The sequence below is a fragment of the Diabrotica undecimpunctata genome, chromosome 1 (genome assembly GCF_040954645.1).
Source record: "Diabrotica undecimpunctata isolate CICGRU chromosome 1, icDiaUnde3, whole genome shotgun sequence".
In the NCBI taxonomy this organism is placed as follows: Eukaryota; Metazoa; Arthropoda; class Insecta; order Coleoptera; family Chrysomelidae; genus Diabrotica; species Diabrotica undecimpunctata.
This window is the reverse complement of record NC_092803.1, coordinates 21,396,337-21,421,731: the sequence shown is the minus strand read 5'-3', so window position 1 is coordinate 21,421,731 and position 25,395 is coordinate 21,396,337. Positions and strand designations below refer to the sequence as shown.

General features: G+C 32.9%; 2 protein-coding genes across 6 annotated transcripts in view; both read left to right on the top strand.

Annotated features, from left to right (window-relative positions):
• The window catches only part of rdgA (retinal degeneration A), a 604,783-nt gene that overhangs the window by 260,432 nt on the left and 318,956 nt on the right, over nucleotides 1-25,395 (top strand). The gene's annotated exons all lie outside the window — the stretch shown is intronic.
• LOC140433943 (uncharacterized) lies at nucleotides 10,255-10,695 on the top strand. The gene has a single exon (XM_072521928.1). The coding sequence runs from the start codon at nucleotides 10,255-10,257 to the stop codon at nucleotides 10,693-10,695; it is 441 nt and encodes a 146-aa protein (XP_072378029.1).

Genomic DNA, 25,395 nt, shown 5'->3' with positions numbered 1-25,395 from the left:
CCCAAAAAAATAAAAATGACGAATCCTTGATTCTGAGTTTACCTTCTTAAGTAGGCTAAAAAGAACATTTGTGTTAGAGTTCCTTCTTACTCTTAATAAAAAGTAGGGAAAAACACAAGGTTTATTAACCTTGAAAGATATTATAAAAAAATTATTGGTAAACTTGGATGAGAGCAAAAAGCTTTAATGATTTTGTAAATAGTGTGATCTTCGCATGGTTAAAATGGATTAATTAAATAGATAATTTTTCGACTGTTCTAACAACCATTCAAATTTCGTCATTTTGTGTCATGTGAAACAATTTCACCCAATCATGTCAACATAAGACTGATAATTGCATTCAGTGCAATTTTCAATCCCTATGACAACACGATCGAGTTTGACAACTTCATCCAAATAAATTTCAAAATGTCACGTTTCGGCAATGAGAATGTTCAAAGTATAAATGCGCTAATCAAAGAAAAAATTCCCAGAAATACAAACTACAGTCACAAATATATTTGGGGAATATTCCTTTCACTAACTGTACTTTTAATAAATAAATGTTTCGTTATGTTGAGTTATAATTTTTTTTTTTTTTCGAAAAATTACCCGGCGAATATCCCTCGGACATTGATGAATGCCTCATAATTTCATGACAAATTTCTCAAGCTCGTTGCTTGGTAACTAGTTTTGAGGTACTTAAAGTTTAAGTTCTTTTGATAATTAAAATTCCTTGTATATTAATTACGGTCGTACATCATGTTATTTTATTATTAAAGCATCAGAAAATCATTATGCCTATAAAATTTTTTTAAAAAATACCCATTTCAGCTGTATTTTGAAAAAAAAAACACATGAACCCTTTTTAGTCTGAGCAAACAAATAATTAATATCCGGATTAAAAAGTATCCATAGGGACACTATTATATTTTTTACATAAATTTGTATTAAATTTCTTGATCTTTACAAGAAAAAAAGTAAATGTTAAAAAATGTGTGTTGACAAATATTTATTTGTCCTATAAAACGCTGCAAAATAAAGAATTTGTACTATGAAAGTAGTATATTTCCACATAGTACTGTGGAAAATATTTTATACGCTGCATTTAGAAGCATAATTCCTCTGTGGTTAGAGCATTTAAAGATATTTTTTTATGTGTATGGTGCAAAGGGTTCCAATATTCCAATCATTGGGGAGATATTTCTGTGTCCATATTTCTTTTATAAGCTGTTGTAATCCCATTATGGTATCATGGCCACCTTCTTTATATAGTTCAGCTGGGATATTATCTATTCGGAGTGATTTGTTTATCGCTAGCTTTTAAACTGCATCTTTAACTTCAAGAATCGTTGGTGGTTCCTCTTCCCTCTCGTTTGTTCCCCTTACATCATCTCTTTCGTCTTCCAGGTTTTCTTCTTATTCCTCTATATTAAGTACCTGGTTAAAGTATTCCACCCATCTATTCAATACATCTTTCCTTGTCTTGTGGTTGCCTTGAATTCTTTTCTGTTGATGTTAACTCACTTATTGAATGCTCTGAATTCTTTCTCTCTGTTGAGGGTTTCTATATATTTAAGTTCCTCATTTAGGTAGTTTCGTTTTTTTCTTTTGTGTATATTTTTTTCTTCTCTTCTCTTTGTCTGGTAATTCTCTACAGTTGTACTAGTTCGTTGGGTAATCATCTTTCTGTGTGCTTCATTTTTTTCTTTTGTTGCATTCTTGCATTCATCGTCAAACCAAAGATTTTTACGGGCACAAATAATTTCTGTTTCTATTTTCTTTTTTGCTGCTGCTTCAATGTCTTCCTTTTTTTCTGGTCCAGTAGGAGTCTATATCTGTCTGGCCCTTTTCAGTTACATTTTGATTATTTAGCTTGTTAGTGATGTTTTCCGTGTCCCGTTCTGCAATTGTAGCATTTCTCAGCTTTTGCACATTCCATTTTTTTTGTATCCATTTTATTTTCGTTATTGCTGTTTGAAATTCTAGCCCTCAATGTTGAGATCACTAGTCAATGATCTGAGTCTATGTTTGCGAGAGGTCCAGGTCACCTTGTGTATGTTTTTGTGTTTAAAATAGGTGCTAGCGACTGTCATATTGAGTGCTGCTGCTAAGTTTATCAGTCGTAATCCATTATAGCTACTGATGTTGTGTAGGCTATGCTTTTCTATCGTGCGCATGAAAACTCGTTCTCGTTCTATTCTTGCATTCATGTCACCTAATACAATCTTAATGTCATTTCTGGTACATATCCTGTAGGCTTGCTCTAGGTCTTTGAAGAACTGTTCTTTTATTTCGTCTGGTTTGTCATCAGATGGGGCATATGCATGGATCAAACTGTAATTAAAGAATTTCCCTTTTAAGCGCAAATAGCAGATTCTTTGACTGTAGTCTTTATAGTTAGTAATAAGGCCTTTTGTTCTTCGGTTTACAATAAACCCCACCCCATCTGTGTGTTGGCTTTCATTGCAGTGTAATATATGAAATGGATTCTCTTGTCAAGAGTGCCAGTTCTTATCTACCTCATTTCCTGCACTGCTAAAACATCTATTTTGTACGTGTTCACTATGTCTAGTAAAGATGTGAGTGCTCCAGTTCGGTACAGGGTTCGGGTATTTCATGTTTCTAATCGTATTTCCATTTTTCGTTTGCAGAGTCGTCGTTGTGAGTTTCGTCCAGCTAATAGTTCCTGAGATTCAGTAACATATGTTTTTTTACAGGAAAAGGTTGTCATCCTCTAGCCTAACCTACAACCTGGAGGGCCAGAGACTCTTCTGTTAGGGTTGCCATACCTTACTCTGTTTTGGTTCGCGGTTGGTATTTTTATTTCCCAACTACCCACCGGTCCTAGGACCGGTTAGGGCGTTCCCCTATATACCATCTGGAAACGCGTTCGATGGGAGACAAACAACTTTCCACGGAACATATTTTATAGATTTTATTAATTTACTAGAAAACAAGTTGCTCTTGAGATTTTATTTAAATCGTTTTTTAACAACTACAAATAATATTAGTTGAAATCATTTGTTGTGTTTACTCACGAATATGTTCATTGTAGTTTTAAAACACAATTTTGAATTAAGTGTGTTCATACAGTAGTAAAAGTGCCTTTCCTATTTAAACCTAATGAATATGAAATGCTGAAGCCTTAAATACATAAAGAACGCTTTCCCGAAAAAATAACACCCTGTTATGTAACTTTTCGATGTAACTGTCTCTTAGTGTTTTAAAATATAACTGTCGATTTTATTTTCATTATGCACCCTATATGAGCCTTGATATGCACCCTTCATGGCTGGTCAAAATAGCAAATGAAAATTCACCAAACGGTAGAAGTTTCGATCAAACTCACGGAATCAATAAAAGCAATCATAATTGCTTATAGATAGGAAAACGAAGAAAAATATTCGTCTATTCCTTGTTTTCTCAGTGTACCAGCAACGATGAAAAACAGAGTTATTTTATGGAAACATGAGCAGTTAAAATTAAAGTGGAATATTCTATTTTAGTTATTGAAACGTAAACTATTCTATAATGACGTCGGTCGTCAGAGAGACTCATTTAATATTCGTATTACTGCTGCGATTGTGTCAAAATATTGAATTCCTGAACTAAAAGATTTTCGTTCTACAAATAAAAATGAAAAATAAAATTCTATTGTAATATTTTTGCCATTTACTTAATATTTTATACATGAGAATACATTTTTTTGTATAGTAAGTCAAAAATCTTACAGTTTGGGATGTAATTGTGATTTATTAATTTGTTTATTTCCATCACTTAATAAAGGCACTCTGCCGAAACAGGTGTAATGATACCTTCTTCTTCGTCTAATGGCGCTATAACCCTTTGTGAGTCTTGGCCTACTTAACAATGTTCTTGTATTCTGCCCTGTCGGATACTTTCCTTCGCCACTGACTGATGTTCATGGTTTTAAGATCCCTCTCTACGTCGTCTATCCATCTTTAACGGGGCCTTCCTCTTGTTCTGTTTCCTTGGAGCTTCCATCTCTGGACTACTTTTACAGCTCGATTATCTGGCATTATTTCTAGGTGACCAAGCCAGTTTAGTCTTTCTGACTTTTTAATTCTCCACGAACCATCGCTGCATTGGGTTGGTCCAAATATCTTCTTTAGTATTTTGCGCTCAAATTTTCTCAGTTGATTTTTATCAGTGGTTGAGAGGGTCCACGTTTCACATCTATATGTGACCACTGGTCTAATTACTGTTTTGTAGATTTTAAGCTTAGACTCACTTACTTTTCTTAAGTCTTTGTATGCATAAAAGCACCTATTACCGCTAAGAATCCGTGCTTGTATTTCTTGACTGATGTTATTGTGGTCATTTATTATTGAGCCTAGGTAGGGAAAAGTGGAGGCATATTTATAGGTATGGTTGTTTACCTTCAGATTCTCATGTTCATTCAATTTTGTGCACTCCATATATTTTGTTTTGCTTTCATTTATATATAGACTAAAAGTAGCAGCTTCTCGTTTCAGATCTATAACTTTTTCGCTTAATACCCTTTTGTTGCGGCTTATTATGACAACATCATCCGCATATGCGCATATTTGCATTGATCTTGTACTATTACAGCCGTTTATATCCAGTTTTCTAACTCCTCCTCCTAAGTGCCTTCTGTGTTGAGGTTGGCGATCAATATGGCAAATTTCTCTTTGTTCTGGGCTTGATGAATTAATTCATTTCCTTTTGTTTGGGTCCAATCTTTGATGTTTCGTAGCAGCCAAGATTTTTTATTTCGTCATATGCCTCTTTTATCTTTAATCTTGCCTTCTAATATTATCTGGAGCTGCTCAAATTGCCTACGGCGCAATATGTGTCCTAGATATGACGTCTTTCTAATTTTTAGTTTTAGTTTTCTAACAACAGCTTCTAAAGTTAGATTAAAAAGTGTTGTTGATAAGCCATCACCTTGTCTAACTCCATTTTTAATATCAAAGGCTTGCGTCATATCTCCATCTATTCTCATCATAGCTTTGCATACCATAGGTAATAATACCTAATATAATATAATAAATTTTGTCGAAATGTTGAAAATAAAAGTTTTCAGTGTTTTATTATTAGATAAAATGAACTTCCTTCAAGTAACAGTCGAATCAATTACTTATTTAATATATACTTATAATTTATACTTACTTGTATACATACTACAAATAGAAATATGAAAATTTATTGTAAACAGAAGCTAAATAAAATAAAAAAGTAAATAAGTAAAAATCTAAAGCTTTGTACATACCATTGCGCCTCCGCTCGGCTCACAATATAGGTATGTATTAGTGGGGTGAAATATTGGTCAAATTTATCACGTTTAATATTTTTAAAAATTTAGGCTTTGCTTAATACAAAAATGTTATTCAAAGGTTTTAAAAAAAAGTCACACTCACAGAGATTTCTATATAATTGGTATACAGTGCTAATCTTGGAAAAAACAATAAATGATTAGAATTTAAGCTATATCAGTTTAGGTTTTCGTTTTTGATTTTTTTTGCGGGATGTGCACCGCACTATTGCATTTACAGCAAAGAGTATAGACGCATATGCGTCTATATTACAGTACAAGTAACACTAAAAATTAAAAAAGAGCTCACCAAAATAGAAATTATTGAAACTACTGAAGATGCGAACAGGAAATGGCATATTATGTTAAAAGATGCTCTGATACGCACATGTGAGACAACACTAACACCTAAGCTGATCAAGAACAAAAATGAATGGATGAACGATGAGATTCTGGATCTCATGAAAGCAAGGAGATCTTATAAAACCAAAGACAAAAACATGTACAATATTATAAACACAGAAATAAGGAGAAAACCGATAAACGTCATTCTAATACTATAGAACTACAGCTCGTCAAGAATTGCAATGTCTCTGAGTTTTGACAAGAATATAAATTTGGAGGGGAGGATCCGTCAGTAGCCCGAATATATTCAGTTCCATTTTGTTAGCAGAAGCAAACAGATCAGACGCATATCAATTACACTGGTGTAGGACTTATTAATCCGGTTCCGTTACAATGGAATTTAAATCAAAAGTTCATCGTAAAGTTTTAAGTGGTCAATCTCGTGAAATTATAGTAAATGTGATATATTTTATGAAACGAGAAGCGGACGCTAAACATCCGATAATAGAACTAACGAAAATTCAAGAACGTGTTTCGCGCGCAACGGGTGTTAGTGTTGGTTCTGTAAACGAGATCAGTTGAGGATGGTGAAAGTGATTCGTTTCATACACCTAATATTAAAAGACAAAAAAGTGTGACCAAAACCAAGTTGGATAATATGGATAAGGAAATTCTTCGGAGATTTGTAATAAATTTTCACGTCCACGAAAAAAAAGTTCCTACGTTGAGAGGCATACACAGGAAATTTGTCAATGAAATTAATTACACAGGATCGTATGAAAGTTTACGAAGAGTATTACATAAAATTGGTTTCCGTTGGCGAAAAACTCAGACAAAGAAAAATTGTTTATGGAAAAACCTGACATCCAACAAAAAAGGATAGCTTTTTTGCGAAGTATTAAGAGGTACAGAAACGAAAATCGTCCTATAGTATACATGGACGAAACATACATCCACTCTTGTCAAACATTCACGATCGTTTGCGTAAGCCTATCTCTAAAGGACAGAGGTTAATAATAGTTCATGCAGGAGGAGAAATGGGGTTCATAAAAAATTCCTACTTAAAATTTAAATCAAATTTAAAAACTGGTGATTACCATAGTCAGATGAACTTTAGTTTTCAAGTTGTTAAATTATGTTTATATATATATATATATATATATATATATATATATATATATATATATATATATATATATATATATATATATTATTTTGACTTGCTACAGACGTGTATTTTATATGTGTGTAACGTAATGAAATAAAATAAATTTAAATCTATTCTTCTGTACAAACAAACAAAATTTGAAATGATTTTATTAATAAAAATTTCTAAATATCAATCTTTTATAATATATTTCATCTTTAAAAACAATAAAAATCGATAATTTTCATTATCGCATAATATTACGTGGAATAATTACTCCTAATTATTTAAATTTCAATAACTATTGAGTTCAATTATTGACCCTCCGCCAGTCGTAGTTCCATAATAAAATAATTTTAAAATCCGAACGCATTTGCTATCTTCTTTACTCCGAATGCGTTCTCTGTTTATTTTTCGCATCGCTAGAGTTTAAACTGAAAGGCAGAGCTAACTTTGACGAATTGTACTTAAAGAAAAGAAAGAACTAACAGATCCAATAGACAGCTTCAAAACTATTGTTACAGCAGCCCCTTAACTATGTATGATTGAATATCAAAAACGGCTTTTAATTACCTGCGGCTATCCTAAAACATATTGGAAAAAGCAGGTGTCAGTTAACGGTTCGAGATTAACAAGTAACGACGCTCGGTGCTCGACGAGGGTGCCTAGAAGCCTGTCGAACGAATCAACGTTCTGCTGACACTCTTTGATATAATTTCAGAACAACAGTACAATAAATATATAGGGAGAAATTGCAATTAAAGAGGGTTAGTCTAATAGATATATTTGTAACATGAAGTAAAGAAATTAATTTTATTTTTAGTGTTAGTGTTAAGATTGTAAATCAATTAAAATAAGTGCTAGAAGACTGCGTATAAATATAAAATAAGGTTACTATAAACAAGGAATAAGGGATTTACTATGTTTATTCAAACCACAATTTTAGTTTAAAGCGTCTATTATGACATTTCGATTCCAACTTCGCTTCGATAGGTTTAGTAGTGAAGACCTCTACTAACTCTGGGGATACAGAGTGATATAGTAAGGGTATAGTGTACAAATCAGATTTAAATTAGGCTTTGCTTAAAATTTTTTCCTATTTCCATTTTTATTTCGAGTTTGCAGGTTGTATTTACTACTATTGTTATTTTTTGCCATAAAAACTCATTGTCTGTTGTGGTAAAACTTTTTTTTATATTAAAGATTTTTGTTACATTAATTACATATTTTGTCTAAATACTACGTTACTTATTTTTGTGATGCATTGAAATAAATATTAGCAATCTTTAAGTTTCATTTTTTTGTTTCTCTTAATATTCCATAATACGTTGTAGTGATCTAAAATACACAAACAGAATTATGTATCAGTGGATATTACCAAAATTTTTATGGAAATCTGGCAGTTGTCTGATAATTTTTGCCCTGAATGATATTTTCCAATTCAAAAACCTCAATAAATGTACAGAAGAACAAAAGACATAAAGACAACGTTTACTTAATAAGTATTGGCAATTCTTAAATTTCCTAAGACGTCCTAAAAGGAACTCTACTCCTATTGCATACATATGAGCTTTTCCAGTTCAAACCATTCAGTTTTTTTTTCTATTTTGAGCACTCAATCAGACGGATCTCGAATCAGTTCGATTGTCTGAAAACCCCATTCTCCAGATACCTTTATTTTGTTTTAAGGTAAACAAAAATCTCGAGAGAATCTATACGGGTTTGTAGTCAAGAAAATTTATTCGCAAATATAAGGAAAGCTGGCTTCAATTTCCATTTTAATAGGTACAAATTTCAGATAAGATCGAATTGTACGGACTTCGTGGGCGTGTCTATGGGATTTTTGCTACAAATTTCATTGCAAGTCAGCGATTAGCTGCGCAATTTAAGGCTGTAATAAATACACGGGGGTGCCTAGAGGGTGTCCAAATATTATTTTAAAATTATTCAGGACATATTCGGTGTAGCACTTTTTTTACTACGCTTTATTATACAGTGCTAGTCAGAAGTCCGTTCCCCCCCTTTCGTATCTTTTGAACGGTTACACGTATAATGGTGAAATTTGAAGAAATGTAATAAAAAGACGTAGGCGTCTCAACTAGTCATAACAAGTGACGTTAAAGTGACAGATGACGTTACAGCGACACTATGACAGATAATTTTAAATAGGACTTTACGGCAAGTTATATCTCGTGTGAAGGGTATTGAAAATACCTTTATCCATTTTATTTGAGTTTAAGCTCATTTTGATAAATAAATTAAATAAATAATAAAATTGTAGTTTCGCATTTAATTAATAAAATAAAAAAAACCTCCGCCTCTGGTAACTTGTCAAAAAGTTGAGGTCTTTTCATCGAGTTAGAATCTATGGAGAGGGCATCACGTGACTAAAAACGACCTCACTTCGGCCATATTGTTTTGACACTTTTGACAGATCATATATGTTTATTTACGTTTGTTGTTTTTCGAATATTTTTAGTTTTATAATACTTTAATAGAAACTGTAATAATATATTGTGATAGTGCAATTTTAATAAAAAATCTTCAGGAATAACGGTCTACAGGTTAGTATACAAATATGTAAACAAAGTAATGGCCCATACTCCATAGAATAAATTAATAGTATTTAACTGTATTAATTTATCTTTATGTATAATATATCGTGTTTTTAGTGTTTACCGCGGGATAAATAAATCATCGTTTATTAAAAATGTATTGCACTTTGTAGATTATGATTAAATCTTCTGAATAACTAGTCATATTTTTATAGTAGTTTTATTATTATTGAGTCCGGCCATGATCCCACCGCCATATTGGTATCACCGTTAGCCATGCCTACCTACGCCATTTTTAATACACACGTTAATATGCTCATAGCTTCTCCATAGATTCTAACTCGATGGGTATTTTTCAACTTTTTTCACAATTAACCAGAATCGAACGTTAGAATATTTATTAATTAAATTGCAAAATTAAAATTATTTGAATATACCTATTCAACCATACTAATTTTGTTTATATTTAAGATAATTTTAACGAATAAATGAAATAAATATTAAAATTCTAGTTTGGCATTTAATTAATAAAAAGTCCGCATTTGGTTATTTGACGTTTGTCAATTCTCTAGTTGTATTTAGTTTGCAAACCCGTTTATAGCTCAATATTTAGTTTCTGTTTCTGCTTAGCTTAGTTAATTCAAGGTTAGTGAAGTTGTTTTTAGTTAGTTATTCTTAGTTAATATTTAGTTTAATTATTGTTTAACGAGACTTTTAAATTTTTACAAATGCAGGATGGTACGTACAGTTATATTCAAAAAAAGGGTACAAGTACTAGAAAGAGAAGTTAACGTCATCCTATTTGTGTAAAACCGGCTGGGATTTTTGGAGGTTATCAAATGTCATAAGTGATCAAAAATGCAACTCATAGACGTCAAAGACGTTTAATTTGATAGAAGGTTTAACGTTACGTACAATAAAAAATTAATATGCCTCGTCATTTAAGTGAGATTGAAAAGGCTCAAATAATTACGAAAATGGAAGAAGGATGGTCAATTCGTGCGCTAGCAAATTTCTATAATAGAAATTTAAAAACAGTCTTCAGAATTAAACAACGATGGGTCCAACAACAATCAATAAAAAGAAAAGTTGGTTCAGGGCGTTCCAAAGTATCCACTCCTCAACAAGATGCTGCTTTAGTTCAATTCTTAAGAGATAATCCATTTGCGACGTCGAAGGATTCAAGGATTCATACGGGATTTCCTGGTGCCCAACCTACTGTAAGCAGAAGGATCAATGAATCTGAATTTAAAAACCGACCAGCTGCTAAAAAACCATTAGTAACTGTTGAACATCGGCAAGCAAGAGTAATATTTGCACTAAACTATATTTTACCGCAACCCACAATTTTGGAACGTTATTTTTACTGATGAAAAGACTTTTCAGTTGACCTATAACGGTCAAATCCGTATTTATCGTCCAGCCAATACTAGGTTTGAAGAACGATATATTCACTCTCATAATAAATCTGGACGTTTTTCTGTAAATGTATGGGGTTAGATTAGTTTACATGGACCTGGTGTTTGTTGGCGATTAGAGGGAAGATTTACTGCCGACAATTACATTAACGTTTTGGAACACGTAATGCTCCCTTCTATTGAGCAATTGTATTCTCATAATACTTTTATATATCAACAAGATAATTGTTCAGTCCACACTGCCCATGCCGTAAGGAATTGGTTTCAAACGCAAAACCTGGAAGTATTGCCATGGCCTGCGCACAGTCCAGATATAAATCCAATTGAAAACATTTGGGGCATAATTGTTAAAAAAATATATAAAAGAAATTTTATGCCACAAAATTCAGATCAATTGTGGGATACAATCTTAGAGTGCTGGGAAGATCTTGATCCAAATATGATATCTAATATAATTCAAAGTATGCCAAATAGACTAAATAAAGTTATAGAAGCAGACGGTTCTATCACCAAATACTAAATTCGATTTGTAACAGTCATTAAAATTATTCTTTATATAATTGTTGAATAAATGGTTTCGTCTAATTAATGCTCAACGCCAATGATTTATATTTTTAATAACCTGTGACATTTGATAACCTCCAAAAATCCCAGCCGGTTTTACACAAATAGGATGACGTTAACTTCTCTTTCTAATACTTGTACCCTTTTTTTTAATATAACTGTACTGTAGCAGGCAAAGTAGCAGCTCTGTTTATAATTGGTGAATAAGGAAATAATTTTCATGCAGGTAAACAGGTAAACAGTAAACAGGTAGTGTTCAAGATGTCAAACGATCTGTTCGACTAACAATTAGTGATGACAAAAAAATGAAATAATTTCAGAAATGGTAGTGAACCCTACTTCTTCTACAAAACAAGTTGCATCTATCTATGAAATCAGTCAAAAGACAGTACACCGAGTGTTGGCTGAAAACAAATTTCAAGCATACAGATTAAAAATTGTGCACCACCTTTCAGATGATGACCTCGACCGCAGACTAGAATGGTGTGAAAATACGTCCAATAAAATTAACCAACAGCCCGATTACATAAAAACAATTTGTTTTAGTGACAAAAGTACTTTTCTCTCAATGGAAATAATAACACACACAATGTGAGGTATTGGAGTGACACAAATCCTCACGTCTTTCGTGAAACACATACTCAATTTTCAAAAAAAAATAAATGTTTGGGCAGGTAATTTGGGAAACCACATAGTTCGGCCTCTTTTTCTTAATACTAACTTAACCGGTGTCACAAAATGCAATTGAACCGTTAATACTTGAAATTCTGGAGGATAAACCAAATGAATTCGGCAACTTGGAAATAACGTTTCAACAAAATGGTGCTCCTGTACACCATTATGGTGTAGTAAGACGTTACCCATGATACTATAATAAACAAGATATGCTCACTTGCCGTTCTAATTTTAATCGACTTTGCGCATGACGTCATAGCGAGATAAAGCCAGGAGACTTGTGTGTATCTTATTTTAACGATGCATCATATGGCAACGTTGTATCCATTACTGTAATGAACATCTTCGAAACTTAAACGGTTAACGGTAAGTATACCTCGATGCCATATCTTGCACTAAGAAGTCATAACTAGTTAATTTCTGTGAAACCGTAATTTGAAAATTAATAAGTAATTTGTAAAATTAATTAAAGAAATATATGAATCTACGATTTGTTTGTGTGTATTACAAACAAAATAAATATTGCTACAAAACATAAATTAAATATAAAAGGCTAAGTAAAATGTAAAGAATTTGAACCATAAAGGAAAAGCGGGTCATACTTGAGACTTTATGAATATCATTTAGACATTTATTTTACAATCTTTGTAATTTTTCTCTTGCGGATGTTGTAATTATCTTTAATATTTTTATTTAAAATTCGCATTTTAAAATACATTTTACATCTAAAAAAAGTAATTTTACGTCTTTGCTAACATTTACATATTTTGCAGCTTCTATTAAGTTTTTTAAATAATTTTTTGTTATTTTTAATGTGTCGCCATTATAACTACGAAAATATGTTCCAGTTCACTCATTTAGTAACAAATTCCAGTGTTGGTTTGAGTAAACCACCCTCAGAAACGTGGTTTACCCAAGTAAACGATTTATCGTTAGTGTCCGGAATATATCCAAGTATTTCTTTTTTTTTGTAGCTTAAATGCAATGAATCCGGCTAAATTTTCCAATACATCCCATTCAAGGTCTTTTATATTCGAATTAATAAAATCTTGGTGACTGTCAATTAAATATTCAGGGTTAATTTCTGTATCACCACTAGGAAGGTTTAGCTAAGCTGAGGAAAAGATCTCTTCAGTGACAATTTCATAATTAATTATACTATTAGTAGTAATATTCCATTGTTTGTCAGGCAATCTCAATATTTTTTCTTTTAAACAATAGTCAGCTTCTGTAAAATGTTCTGATTATATTCTAGCGGTTTCTACATTAAATTTGTCTCGCTGAAAACACTTGAAGACCCATACTTTACGCATTTGTTTGTCTCTAGGAAAACCAAAAAAACAGCACTTCGAAAAAGTTTTACTTTTTTTATTATAATTGTTTAAACAACCCACCACTGCAGAGTACATTATGGCAACCAAATAATTAGTCTTCTTTATAAAGTAGCTACAGGTAGTCGAGAGGAGGTTGAGTACGATAAATAAATTAGGTGATATTAACACAGTAAACTGAATGTTTTCACCACAAAATTTATATAACCATATAATATAGAAAGTCTTTACTACATCAATGAATAAATAAAAATATCATTCACTACGTTTTTAAGCACACAGGATAGAAACACATAGAGCATTTAACTTGGCATCATTAAAGTTGTCTCGGGATTACGTCACAGCTGTGCGAGAAAGATGCAAGAACATGCGCGTTGACTTATCTTGTTAGTTATAGTATCATGGACGTTACCTATATGAGAAATATCGTTGTAGATAGATTGGAGGACGAGGTACGACCGAATGGCCAGCTCGGTCACTGGACCTCACACCATTAAATTTTTTTGTGGGGATACTTCAAATCTAAAGTCTACGCTACAGCACCCGACAATATTGACATTTTAAAACAACGAATTGTTGAAGAATGTAGGGCAATTTCCCCTGACATATTTGAACGAGTACAGCAAGAGATTAGAAATAGGATGCATTACTATCAGAAAGTAAATGGAGTACTTTTTTGAACACTTACTATAAAAACTTCTTCTTCTTCTAGTTCCATGACCGTTATAAATCGTTGGATATTATATTGGCTACCATATTCGCTATCGTGACTTTATTGACATCAGCTCTAAATAACGATGTAGTTGATTTTCCATACCATTGCCTTAGATTTGATCAGCCATGATGTACTTCTTCTACCAGGACCACGATTACCTTGGATCTTTCCCTGAATGGTCAGATGTAATAAAAGATCATATTTTTCAGGGTGTCTCATAATGTGACCGAAGTATTCCAGCTTGCGTTTCTTTATTATATTGACCAGTTGTGTTGTTTGGTTCAGCCATCTAAGGACCTCCTCATTTCTAACTCTGTCGACCCAGCTTATTTTCAGTAGTCGTCTGTATAGCCACATCTCAAAGGCTGTAAAGCGTCTAAGGATAGCCTCAGTTAGAGTCCACGCTTCCACTTCATACAGCAGGACAGGAAAGATGTAGCAAGATGTCATTCGAACTCTAAGGTCAGTGCTAAGATCGTGACTGCAAAGTACGTTTCTCATTTTTACAAAGGCAGCTCGGGCTTGTTGTATTCGGCTTTTAATTTCTGCGGTTGGATCCCAACTCTCATTGATATTACTACCGATATACACGAGTTTCTCTACTCTGTCCAGAGTGTCATCTCCGACTTTTATACTGTCATCCTGTATATCATTTTGTTTGCTAACTATCATATATTTAGTTTTCTTAACTATGAGTTTTAATCCATACTGATCACAAGTCTGTTTTATTTTGTTCATTAGATTTTGAAGGTCTTCTCCGCAATTAGCAAGCACTAAGGTATCGTCGGCATATCTAATATTGTTGATGATTACTCCATTCACAATAATACCTTCGGTTATCTCCATTAAGGCTTCCTTAAATATTTCCTCCGAATATAAGTTAAAAAGTAAAGGCGACAATATACAGCCTTGTCTCACTCCTCTTTTTATATTTATTTCATCCGACAGTTCTTGTTCAACCTTTATTCTTGCCACTTGATGCCAGTATAGATTTGTAATTATTCGTAGATCTTTATCGTCCAATCTAGCTGTTTCCAATATTTCTAGCATTTTGTTATGTTCGACTTTGTCAAAGGCCTTTTCAAAATCGATTGCACAAATGTACACATTTTCATTTATATCTCTATATATCTTTATATATAAAAACTGGTTGTTAAATATTTATTAACTAAATGAGAAGCTACAATTTATTTAATTTATTAATCAAAATGAGCTTAAACTCAAACAAAATTATTATGACTGAATAGGCATTTTCAATACCTTCCAAACGAGGTATCACATGTTATAAGCTCCCATTTAAAACTATCTGCACAGTGGCGCTATAACGTCATCTGTCACTGTTACGTCACCTGTTATGACTAGTTAAGAAGCCTACATCTGTTTATTACCACCCTCCAAATTGCACTATTATAGTAATAACCGTTCACAAGATACGAGGGGGGAACGGACTTTTGACTAGCACTGTGTCATTTTTTGCGCACTTATACTTTGGCAATTGTCAGTTTCAATACTTACCATAAAGTAAAAACAGTATTGCTCCTCACTACAACACTTTATCACAATATATTAAACTAATATAAAACAGCGTATGAAAAATCACTTTACTTTGTAAGTTTCCTTCAGCGAAAATATTGGAGAAATAAACCATTTGCCCTAGCTGGCTATAAACCAAATTGATGAATAGTAAAAAGACTTTAAAATAACGCTACGTCTAAAGTTAACAACACATTTAGCATTTATTAACCCTTTGTTAGAAATAACGGTTATTTTGCATTTTCTACGATCGAAATCGCTTGCGTGTCAATCATTATTATTACAGGGGTGAATATTCATTATTTTTGAAATGGGCGGCCTGATATTAAAATAAGGCTTTTCTATAGGCTTGGACGTATTAGAAAAGCCATAAAAATAAAGTAGAATCATTAAAATACCAATCGTGATATAAACATCACCAATCGTTCTTGTGTAACTGTTCTTTGTTATTATAACAAGAATTATTACTACAGTATATTTCACGTCTTTGCAACTGTTTTTGATTATCGCTAGATACTCGACTGTACCACTAATGAACTCTTTAGGTCAGCTGTAAACAAGGTCAGGATGGCCTTGATGATTTCTGATCTCTGATAGGAGTGGCACAAGAAGAAGAAGACACTCGACAGCTAATGGTTTACTTTACTGTCAGGCATAAGAAGTAGGAAAGTAATTCGTTCTAGTTATAAAAATATGAAACCAGTAGTTTCTAAATTAAATTAAAAAGAATCCTTCTATGATCTTTTTTACAGTATTAATAAGAAGCTATTTAGAGTAAATAATTTTGATATAATTCATAATGCTATACACATTTACGCGGAAAGTTTATTTGTCTAGCAGATTTACCTTTTCTGCTCAACGTTAAAGACTTCTTTTTCTTCTTCTTCTTCTTTATGTAGACTCTGTATGTTTTTCAATATGCCTCCAGTAATTTGTCGTTCCATCGTTTTCGTGGTCTTCCTACTGATCTTTACTTGCCGCCTTTACTAGTCTGTTGTCATTCGGCTTATATGATCGTTCCATTCTACTCTTCTATTTCTTAACCAGTCATTGATGTTCTCCGCTTTGTATCTACGTCATATATCTGTACTTCTAGTTCTGTTCCATAGTGTTTTACCATGTGGTTTCATCTCTGCTGCTTCTAATCCTTTTTGTCCTCTCTGTATTAGGTCGTGATTCTCCCGCGTATGTCATTATTGGTCTGATGACTGTTTTATAAATACTGCCTTTCATTTCTTTCCCGATATTTTTATTTCTCCATATTGTTTTATTCAGGCAACCTGCGGCTCTGTTTGCCCTATTTACTTGATCTTCCACTTCTGTTTCGAGCTTTTCGTAGCTAAATCATGCGAATCCTAGATATTTAAACTACATCACTTGCTCTATTATCTGACATTCCAGCTGCACTTTACATCTAAGTAAATTTGCTATTGTAACTATGCATTTTGTCTTTTTTGAAAAAAAAAACATGTTAAACTTTCTAACGGTTATATTAAATGGATGCAGCATACGTTGTAAATCATCTTCACTTTGAGAGAGTAGTATTGCGTCGTCTGCATCGCAGATTATTTTATGTTGTTTTTCTCTCATTTGGTATTCTTTTTTATTTCTTACTTTTTTTATTATTTCATCCATAATATGGTTGAATAATAGAGTACTCTGGGAATCTCTTTGTCTTATCCATTGCCATTTTTAATAGGGTCAGTTAGTTCTTCTTTTACTTTTACTTTTATTGTGTTATTTTGGTAGATATTTTCGATTGTTTTGATTATTCCTAGAGATATCTCTCTTGCGTACAATAAGTGTATAACGTCCTTTAATTTGATCCAATTAAATGCCTTCTTAAGGTCCACGAAACATAGGTATACCGGTTTGTTGTATTTTAATGAGTTCTCTTGCAGTTGCCTCATTATAAATATAACGTCAGTTCATGATCTTCCCGATCTAAAACCTTGTTGTTCTTCTGATAGTGTTATAATTTCATTCAGTTTATTTGTTATCACTTTTGTTGTTAATTTTAGTGCTTAGTCTTCTTCTTCTTCTTCCTTCTTGTATGTAGGCTTTAAAGCCCGTTTCTTCTTTAATATTAGCCTCCTAAATTGTTTAAATTGTCGCACCTTCTTTTTCTTGGTCTGCCAATACTTCTTCGTCCATTTGGTGACTTATCTCGTGCTATTCGTACTATTCTGTCCTCTGCTATTCTACAGATGTGTTCGTTCCACTCCTATTTTCGTTTTGTCACCCATCCATTTATGTCTTTTATATTGCATGCTCTTCTTATGTTTTCGATCCTCATCATCCAACAGACTTTTCCCTGATATTCGTCGGAATATTTTCATCTCGGTTATTTTTAGCAGTCGTCTCGCTTTAATGTGTTAGGTCTTGTCTCCGCCGTGTATGTTAATATAGGTCTAATTGTTGCTTTATAGATTATTGTTTTTGTGTCTTGTCTTAGATGTTTGTTCTTTCAGATTGTGTCATTAAGAGATCCCGCCGCTTTACTTGCTTTTTAGCTTTGTTGTCGTACTTCTTCTTCAACATCTCCGTAACTAGTTATATCGTGTTGAGTATAATAAATTAATTCCTTTGTAATTTTTCGGGTCCGATTTGTCTCCCTTTTTGAAAAGAGGTATTAGGATGTTTGATCTCCATTATTAAGGAATTCTGTTTTGTTCTATTATTTTTTGGGTGAGTTTTAATAGTTGTTTGGACAGATCTGCCCTCTTCTGGTGATTTTCTATATTTTAATTTCCTCTATTATATCCCCTGGTTTATTATCGTCACCTTTAGCAAATAGGCATCGAAAGTAGTCTGTCCATGTTTTATTCTGAATGTGTTTAGTTTTTATGAGTTTGGTCAGTTCTTTTCTTTTTCCTCTGATCATTCTTTATATTTCTTTTTTCTTTAGTAGAAGTCGTATTACATCTGTTTTGAGAAGCTCTGCCAGTTTTTCTTTTTATTTGTCTAGCTAAAGTATTTATTTCGTTTCTGATTTGTTTATTCGTTCTGTGCAGCTTATGGGAAGGGATATACGTCACTTTTAAAGCGCTCATATAGCCAAATTTGTCATGACTGTAAGGTTTTTATAACTCATAATTATACATTAAAATTATTGTTCAAAACGTTAGTAGGTAATATTTGTTGCATCGCAAACTGCTACAGTAAAAGTAAAACTAATAGCACTTTTGATCAACTTTATTTCCGAATCAAAAACATAAAAAAGCATCAATGTAAACTGTGAATTGTTATAAGCTACAAGCTCTAATTTATATAGAAAGAAACGTTTGTGTAATGAATGATTACTGTAAATTAAATTCCACATATTGGTACCATCTATTGACTAGTTTTATAAAATGTTTCCGTAAAATAATAATACTATTACAATTATATAAAAATATAATTTATTTATTTACAACAGTAAATATGCCTTTACCATTGCAAAAGTGAGGTTCGAATAAGAATCTCAAAAAATAATAATTACTGAAATAATTAGTTAAACACGTTTTTGGTATAAATAAACTCTGCAATTATATAAATTGGTATAATAAATATAAAATATATAAATGGGTAATATATTAGTAATATATATCAAAAAATATACAAAATTTAGAACTGTCAAAAAATCTGTTTGTAATACATAAATACTACGATAACGTTACTTATATATAAATGATAAATAAACGGACATGATCTACGATTTTTGATTTTATATCTGCAGATTTATAAATGTTTCCGATGAGGTAAATCTTATGGTGATGATGTAATAACCTATAGAGGGGGACACTTGTTCAGCTGCATAGACAGAACAACTATCATCATAGAAGGAATACAGCAAAACAGCTCATTTGGTAAGGAGGAAAAAAACGAGGAAGACCGAAAACAACATGGCTTAATGGAGGATTAATTTAATTTTAATTTCAGAGGAAGAAATACGACCAGAATACTGGGTCGATAGACGTGAATGGAGACTGGGAACCGGAAGGCCCAGGACGCTGTAAACCGGGCATTTCGCAGCCAAGAAATTCTTTGAAGTCCCATGCTTTGTCTTCCAACTATCTTTCCTTGTATTATAAGCTGTAGAAACTCCTATCTTGTGCCTAGAGACGTGGTCAAGAAAATCAGGATTTTTCTTCTGTATAGTAAAGATACTTTATATATAAAGTTCAATATTCAGTCGTTTCAGTACTGCCTTATTTGTTAATCGAACAGGCCAAGACACTCTGAGAATGCGCCTGTATACCTAAATTTTTAAACCTTTATATTTTTAATGGGTCCAGCTTTCGATGACCATACTTCCAGGAGTTCGGAAAAATCCTAACTGGATTGTGTTGGAACTGGAAATTGTGTTGTTATCTGATGCCGCAGGAGGACAGAACATAAATTTAACTGTTACCATATTTTTTGATGGTTTGCAAGAGTATTCCAAGTACCTGCCATACAACTGTTTCTGATTAGAGGCCACAGCTTTTCCTAATGTAATAAAAATTATGGTGCGATCAACAAGGCTATTAACAAAGCTAAAATAATAGGAAGTCCTAAGCCATTCCTTACTATTATGGTAACATGCAGGAAAAATCCTTTGCAATTTATAGTAAAAATGAACAGTGACCTTCTTCAAGACTGGTAGTCTTTCCTTAAACCATTTTTCCTGCCTAAACCTATGTCTAGTTCCCTGTATAAAGTTCCCTTCAAAATTATTAAGTACGTTATTATAAAGTATGATCGTAGCAAAAATCTGAATACTGCGCTGAGACTGAGGTTTGTTGAATATAACGTCTGGTCGCAACTATTGTACGGGGTAGAAACATGGACACTAAAATCGCAAATAGTTAAGAAGATTGAAGCCTTTGAACTTTGGATATACCGGAGAATGTTGAGAATTCCATGGACTGCCAGGGTCACCAATGAGGAAGTGCTGAGAAAGATGGGTCGAGACAAAAAATTGTTGAGAATGATAAAAGTACGCAAGACTGCATACCTGGGACACATACTGAAAAATAATAAATATAGTCTTCTGCAGGTCATCATGCAGGGTAGAGTCGATGGCAAAAAGGGAATAGGTAGAAAGAGGAAGTCATGGCTGCGAAATATTCAAGACTGGACAAACATGACTGTAGACGACATATTCCACGTTGCAAAAGACAGAGAAGCTTTTAAAAATGTGGTCGCCAACCTCCGTTAATGGGGACGGCATAGGAAGAAGAAGATGATCGTAGCGGTGGCATTTCATGTTCCCAAAGTTATACAGAAAACTTTGAACTATGTAGATTTTGGAAACAACGAGTACAACAGTTTCAGACTGTCACTATAAGTAAATGACAGCAGAAATAAATATTCGAATAATACATCGTTGAGAAGGCGATTAGGAGACCTTTCATATGAGGTGTCCGGTGATCTCGGCTTGTATTTAAAAAAATTGTCGAATTCGTCATTACGCCAACATTGACGACTTGATGCATAATACATATATAGCAATTGGTGGCCATTTAAAAACTAAACTAAAATTGACGTGTTTTAAGAGTTTTTAAGTCGTCTATTTCTGTAATAATGAATTTATTTCATACTTTTGCATCATACTGTATAAAAGCACCATGTAGCTCATTAGTATTATTATCATTAGCCACTGCTCAACATTGGCATCCACTGCTGAACATAGGCCTCCTGTAATTAATTTCATTGCATCAGATCTTAAACAACCTGAGTCGAGTTGTACTGGATGCGCTTGATATCCGTCTGACCACCTTGTTGGAGGACGTACTCGATAAATGTATGTAACTTATAGTGTTTTAAACTGTATGTATAAAATATGCGTAGTATAATAATCATTGTTATTTTGTAGTAATAAAAAATAATATGAAAATATATATAAACAAAAAAAACACTAGAAAATTCAGAATAAGGACTATACAATATTTATTTTAATTTTTATGGGTGTAGAGTCATGTGCCGTGATCCTAGCCTATACGATACAACATTGGTTTATTACGCCTTTACGTGACTTGTTGAATAGTGTAATTCACGAAACAATGTCCATCACATCAAACCCTGATTTTTTTAGAATTTGTCACTATGAAAAATGAGCTTTCCTTTGTCCTGCTGATATATTTATGAATTTTATTCAAAGCTGATGTTTCGTGGCAGAATTAGGCCATTCTTTCTATGTTAATACAATTTTAAAAGGTGCGAATGTATTTTTTGCGATAGACAAGGCTATTTTTGTACCTTTGTTGTGGATTTAAGTCTTTTGTTGATGTAAGAAATAAAGCTTTGTGGTGTTTTCCTCCACCTGCTAAGTAAATATTCAAAGGCGAGCAAGAAAATATGATTTGTTATTTGAACCTTGTTATATACAAAAGAATGCTGAAAAGAAGTTTTCATAAATATTTTATGAAAGACTGACACAAATTCACAGAAGGATTTCAGAAAAACCGTTACAAAACCCTTATTTCATAACTAATAGATCGGAAAGAAGTAGCGTGGCCTAAAAAACACAAATCGTACGTTGGAAGTGTTTGGAATGAATCTTATGTCCGGAATAAAATTGTACGTTTTCTTGATAAATGAATAAAATCCTGTTCTTGTACAATTTGAAAATGGCTTTGTATTTTAGAACACGTAAATACAGTTGAGGAACTAGCATTTGCATGCAATTTGTATATATCTAGCTAAGCTTTTTCAAAATGGAGATAGTAACAGGTATCAAATCTTGTCTTGGGAAAAAATATGTTTCCAGGAGCAAACAACATTGCTGCCGAATTTCTAATACCTGAGTTGCATCTAACTGCTGAATTTCTGCTCCACGCAATCAGAGAGATTACGTGGGGAAAAAACCGCATTCCAGCAGGCTTCACCACTGTGCAGTAACTAAGGAGGAATAATCTTTCTTACTTATATAAATAAAATAATAATCTCATGATCATTATACTAAAAATATTAACAAACAAAGTTGAATTTCGAGCCCATCAGCAGATTTTAGACCAGAATCCTCTTGCACAGACCACATAATTAGTGTAAAGGTAGTAATGAAACAGTATGTTAAATGAAACACACCCTTTGGCTGCTAAGCACATGCTGCTGTGTGGAAAATTCTGGGGCCAAAAAACATGACGCAAAAAATAATCTCCATTATAAAGTCACTATAAACTTTGAAAGTCAGGTTAGTATAACACAAAGACCAAGATCCATATATTCCAGTCAAAAACAAAAATCTACTACACCTGATATAACAGAAGACGATAGAGAATGAAATAAAGTCCAGAAAGTGGTGTTACACTTCGTAAAAATAGCTACTGTATTGCAAAGACTGCCTTGGAGTGGAATCTTTAGGTAAAGAGAAAAAGATGACGCCCAGCACAGACTTGGAGAAGATCATTTATGGACGAAATGAGAGGTCAAGGCAAGTCTTATAACGAGGTGAAGGCCTTGACGTAAAATAGGACTTGATCGAAGCTCGTGACGCTTTACATCTACTCAGGTGCCAATTTGTGACGAGTAGCACTTTTAGACAGCAGACTCAGGTTTAAATAAAAATATATTCAAAACAAATAAATAACAACATAAAATCATATTCTATATTGTCAGAAAAATCCAAACGAAAATACAATTTGTTAATACACACTCGCCAACGAAAAAAAAATGGTTTGAGTTAGAGGTGGACGGATCGATCAATACTCAATTTATCAAAGATGCAATTAATACTCAATGTATTTAAAAAGACAAACTGGCAAAAGTATGCAGACTTGCTAGATTCTAAGCTGCTGCGTCTTGAACCAAAAGTAAAAAAATTTGTAGAGGTACTTAAAAATGTGTCTAGAAAAGCTATCCTCAGAGGATGTAGACAACAATATGTTCCCGGGATGTCCAGCAAGTCCAAAGAACTAATGAGAACATACAAAACCCTCTATTCTACTCACCCTTTTAGCCAAGAAACGGTTGACTACGGAGCAGTACTACTCAAACAGCTAAGTCAAGCCAGACAGGAAAAGTGGATTGAGACCCTGGAAAAAACGACGTGACACATGCGACGTAAAAAAACTTAGCGGTGATCCAAAAGAAAACAAACTAACTTGCAAGGTTACAGCAAACCAAGTCGCTGCTCAACTCCTTATGAATGGAAGAACTACGAACCAATATAAGGACCCAAACACTAGAAGAAGATTGGATTCGGAGACAAACCACCTAGAAACTTGTTTTACTCTAAAAGAACTCCACGACGGTATGAACAATTTAAAAAAAACCGGAAAGCTGCAGGTGTGGATCAGGCCAAGGAGCAAAAAACTGGATCTTGCAACTTTATAACACGTGCTGCAAAGCCTGCGAAATTCCAAAATCATGGAGAAAATCTAAAGTAATAGCCTTGTTAAAACCAAGAAAGGACCCAGAAAATTCCAGTAGCTACAGGCCTATTTCGATGTTCTGTCACTTTTTCAAACTATGAGAGTATAGTACTTTTTCAAACTATGGTATGAGAAACTCATACTCGCGAGAATAGAAAAAAATGTCGACAAGCACCTCATCCTACAACAAGGAGGATTCAGAGCCGGCAAATCTTGCACCGGTCAAGTCCTCACACTAAGAGAATTTATTGAAGAGGGCTTTGAAGAAAAACTTATAACAGTTGGGCTGCTTTCGTAGATTTAACAGCAGCCTGTGAAGGTTGCCACCTCTAATTCATTCGAAATTTTTCTAGTACTAATATTTGGGTTTTCCGTAAAGGAAAGCAGGACAATAAATTCGTTGACGTTGTCACCACTTTCTTTTTTTGATGTTTTTTTTTATCAGGATATTTTTGAGCGTAAACTTTAGAAGTTGGAGACAATTTTCCAAATATTCCCCAATGCAATGTACCACGTCAAATCTTTTGTAAATAGCGTAATTCTTTATTTTTAGAATCAATTAAATTTAAAGATAATAAATGTATGTTTATATTTTTGACAATTACTAGACCGTAATGTCAAAAATGGCAATGTCATGCAATGACATTAACCAACTACTTCTTTTGTTTTAAAATCGATGTACCGATTAAGAATTTAAATAATTGTAAACTACGCAAAAACTGTGACAACTAGATATAGGACATCATTATACCATTCAAAAGAGAAAAATTTGTTTAATATAATAATTTATTAATATACAAAGTGTAACGATTTAATTTGCCTACCACATTGGATATCACATACGGGGGGTTGAAAGTGGGGACTGAGTAATTCGTGGGCTAGAGATAGGGTAAGCAAACAAACTGAAACGTTTGCGAACGGCCACGCTTGTTTTGGTTGGAGAGCTGGGTCGTAAGTAAGTGAACAAAGGAGGGACTGGAACGAGTAAATACAAAAACAGATATCAAAAACTACTAACATAGATTTTTTGGCAACAAATACAAGAAGGTTCCTAAACCATTTGAGTTGGACGCCATTTAAAAGAATCCCTGTATACTGTATATATATATATATATATATAATATATATATATATATATATATATATATATATATATATATATATATATATATATATATATATATATATATATATATATATTATTATATAACCAAGAAACTGATTTGTAGCGTATTAAAAGAAAAGGCTATAATAGGAACGCGACAAAAATCACTAACTGTTATTTTGTATCTGTATCTGTACCTATGTATCTTGTGCGCCAAACATTTTTTGTACCATTTGAAGGAAGAGCCAAATAAAATTAGAAAAACCGTTACAAAAGTAATACTAATTTTCTCTAACTGATACAAAGAAACGTGACACAAAAGTCAGTATGTAACATAAATAAATAGCTTACAAAATTTAATTACATAAAAACCACAGCAGGAAACTACGATTT

Coding starts and splice junctions, on each gene's coding strand:
- LOC140433943 (XM_072521928.1), top strand. CDS start 10,255: ATGCCTCGTCATTTAAGTGAGATTGAAAAGGCTCAAATAATTACGAAA.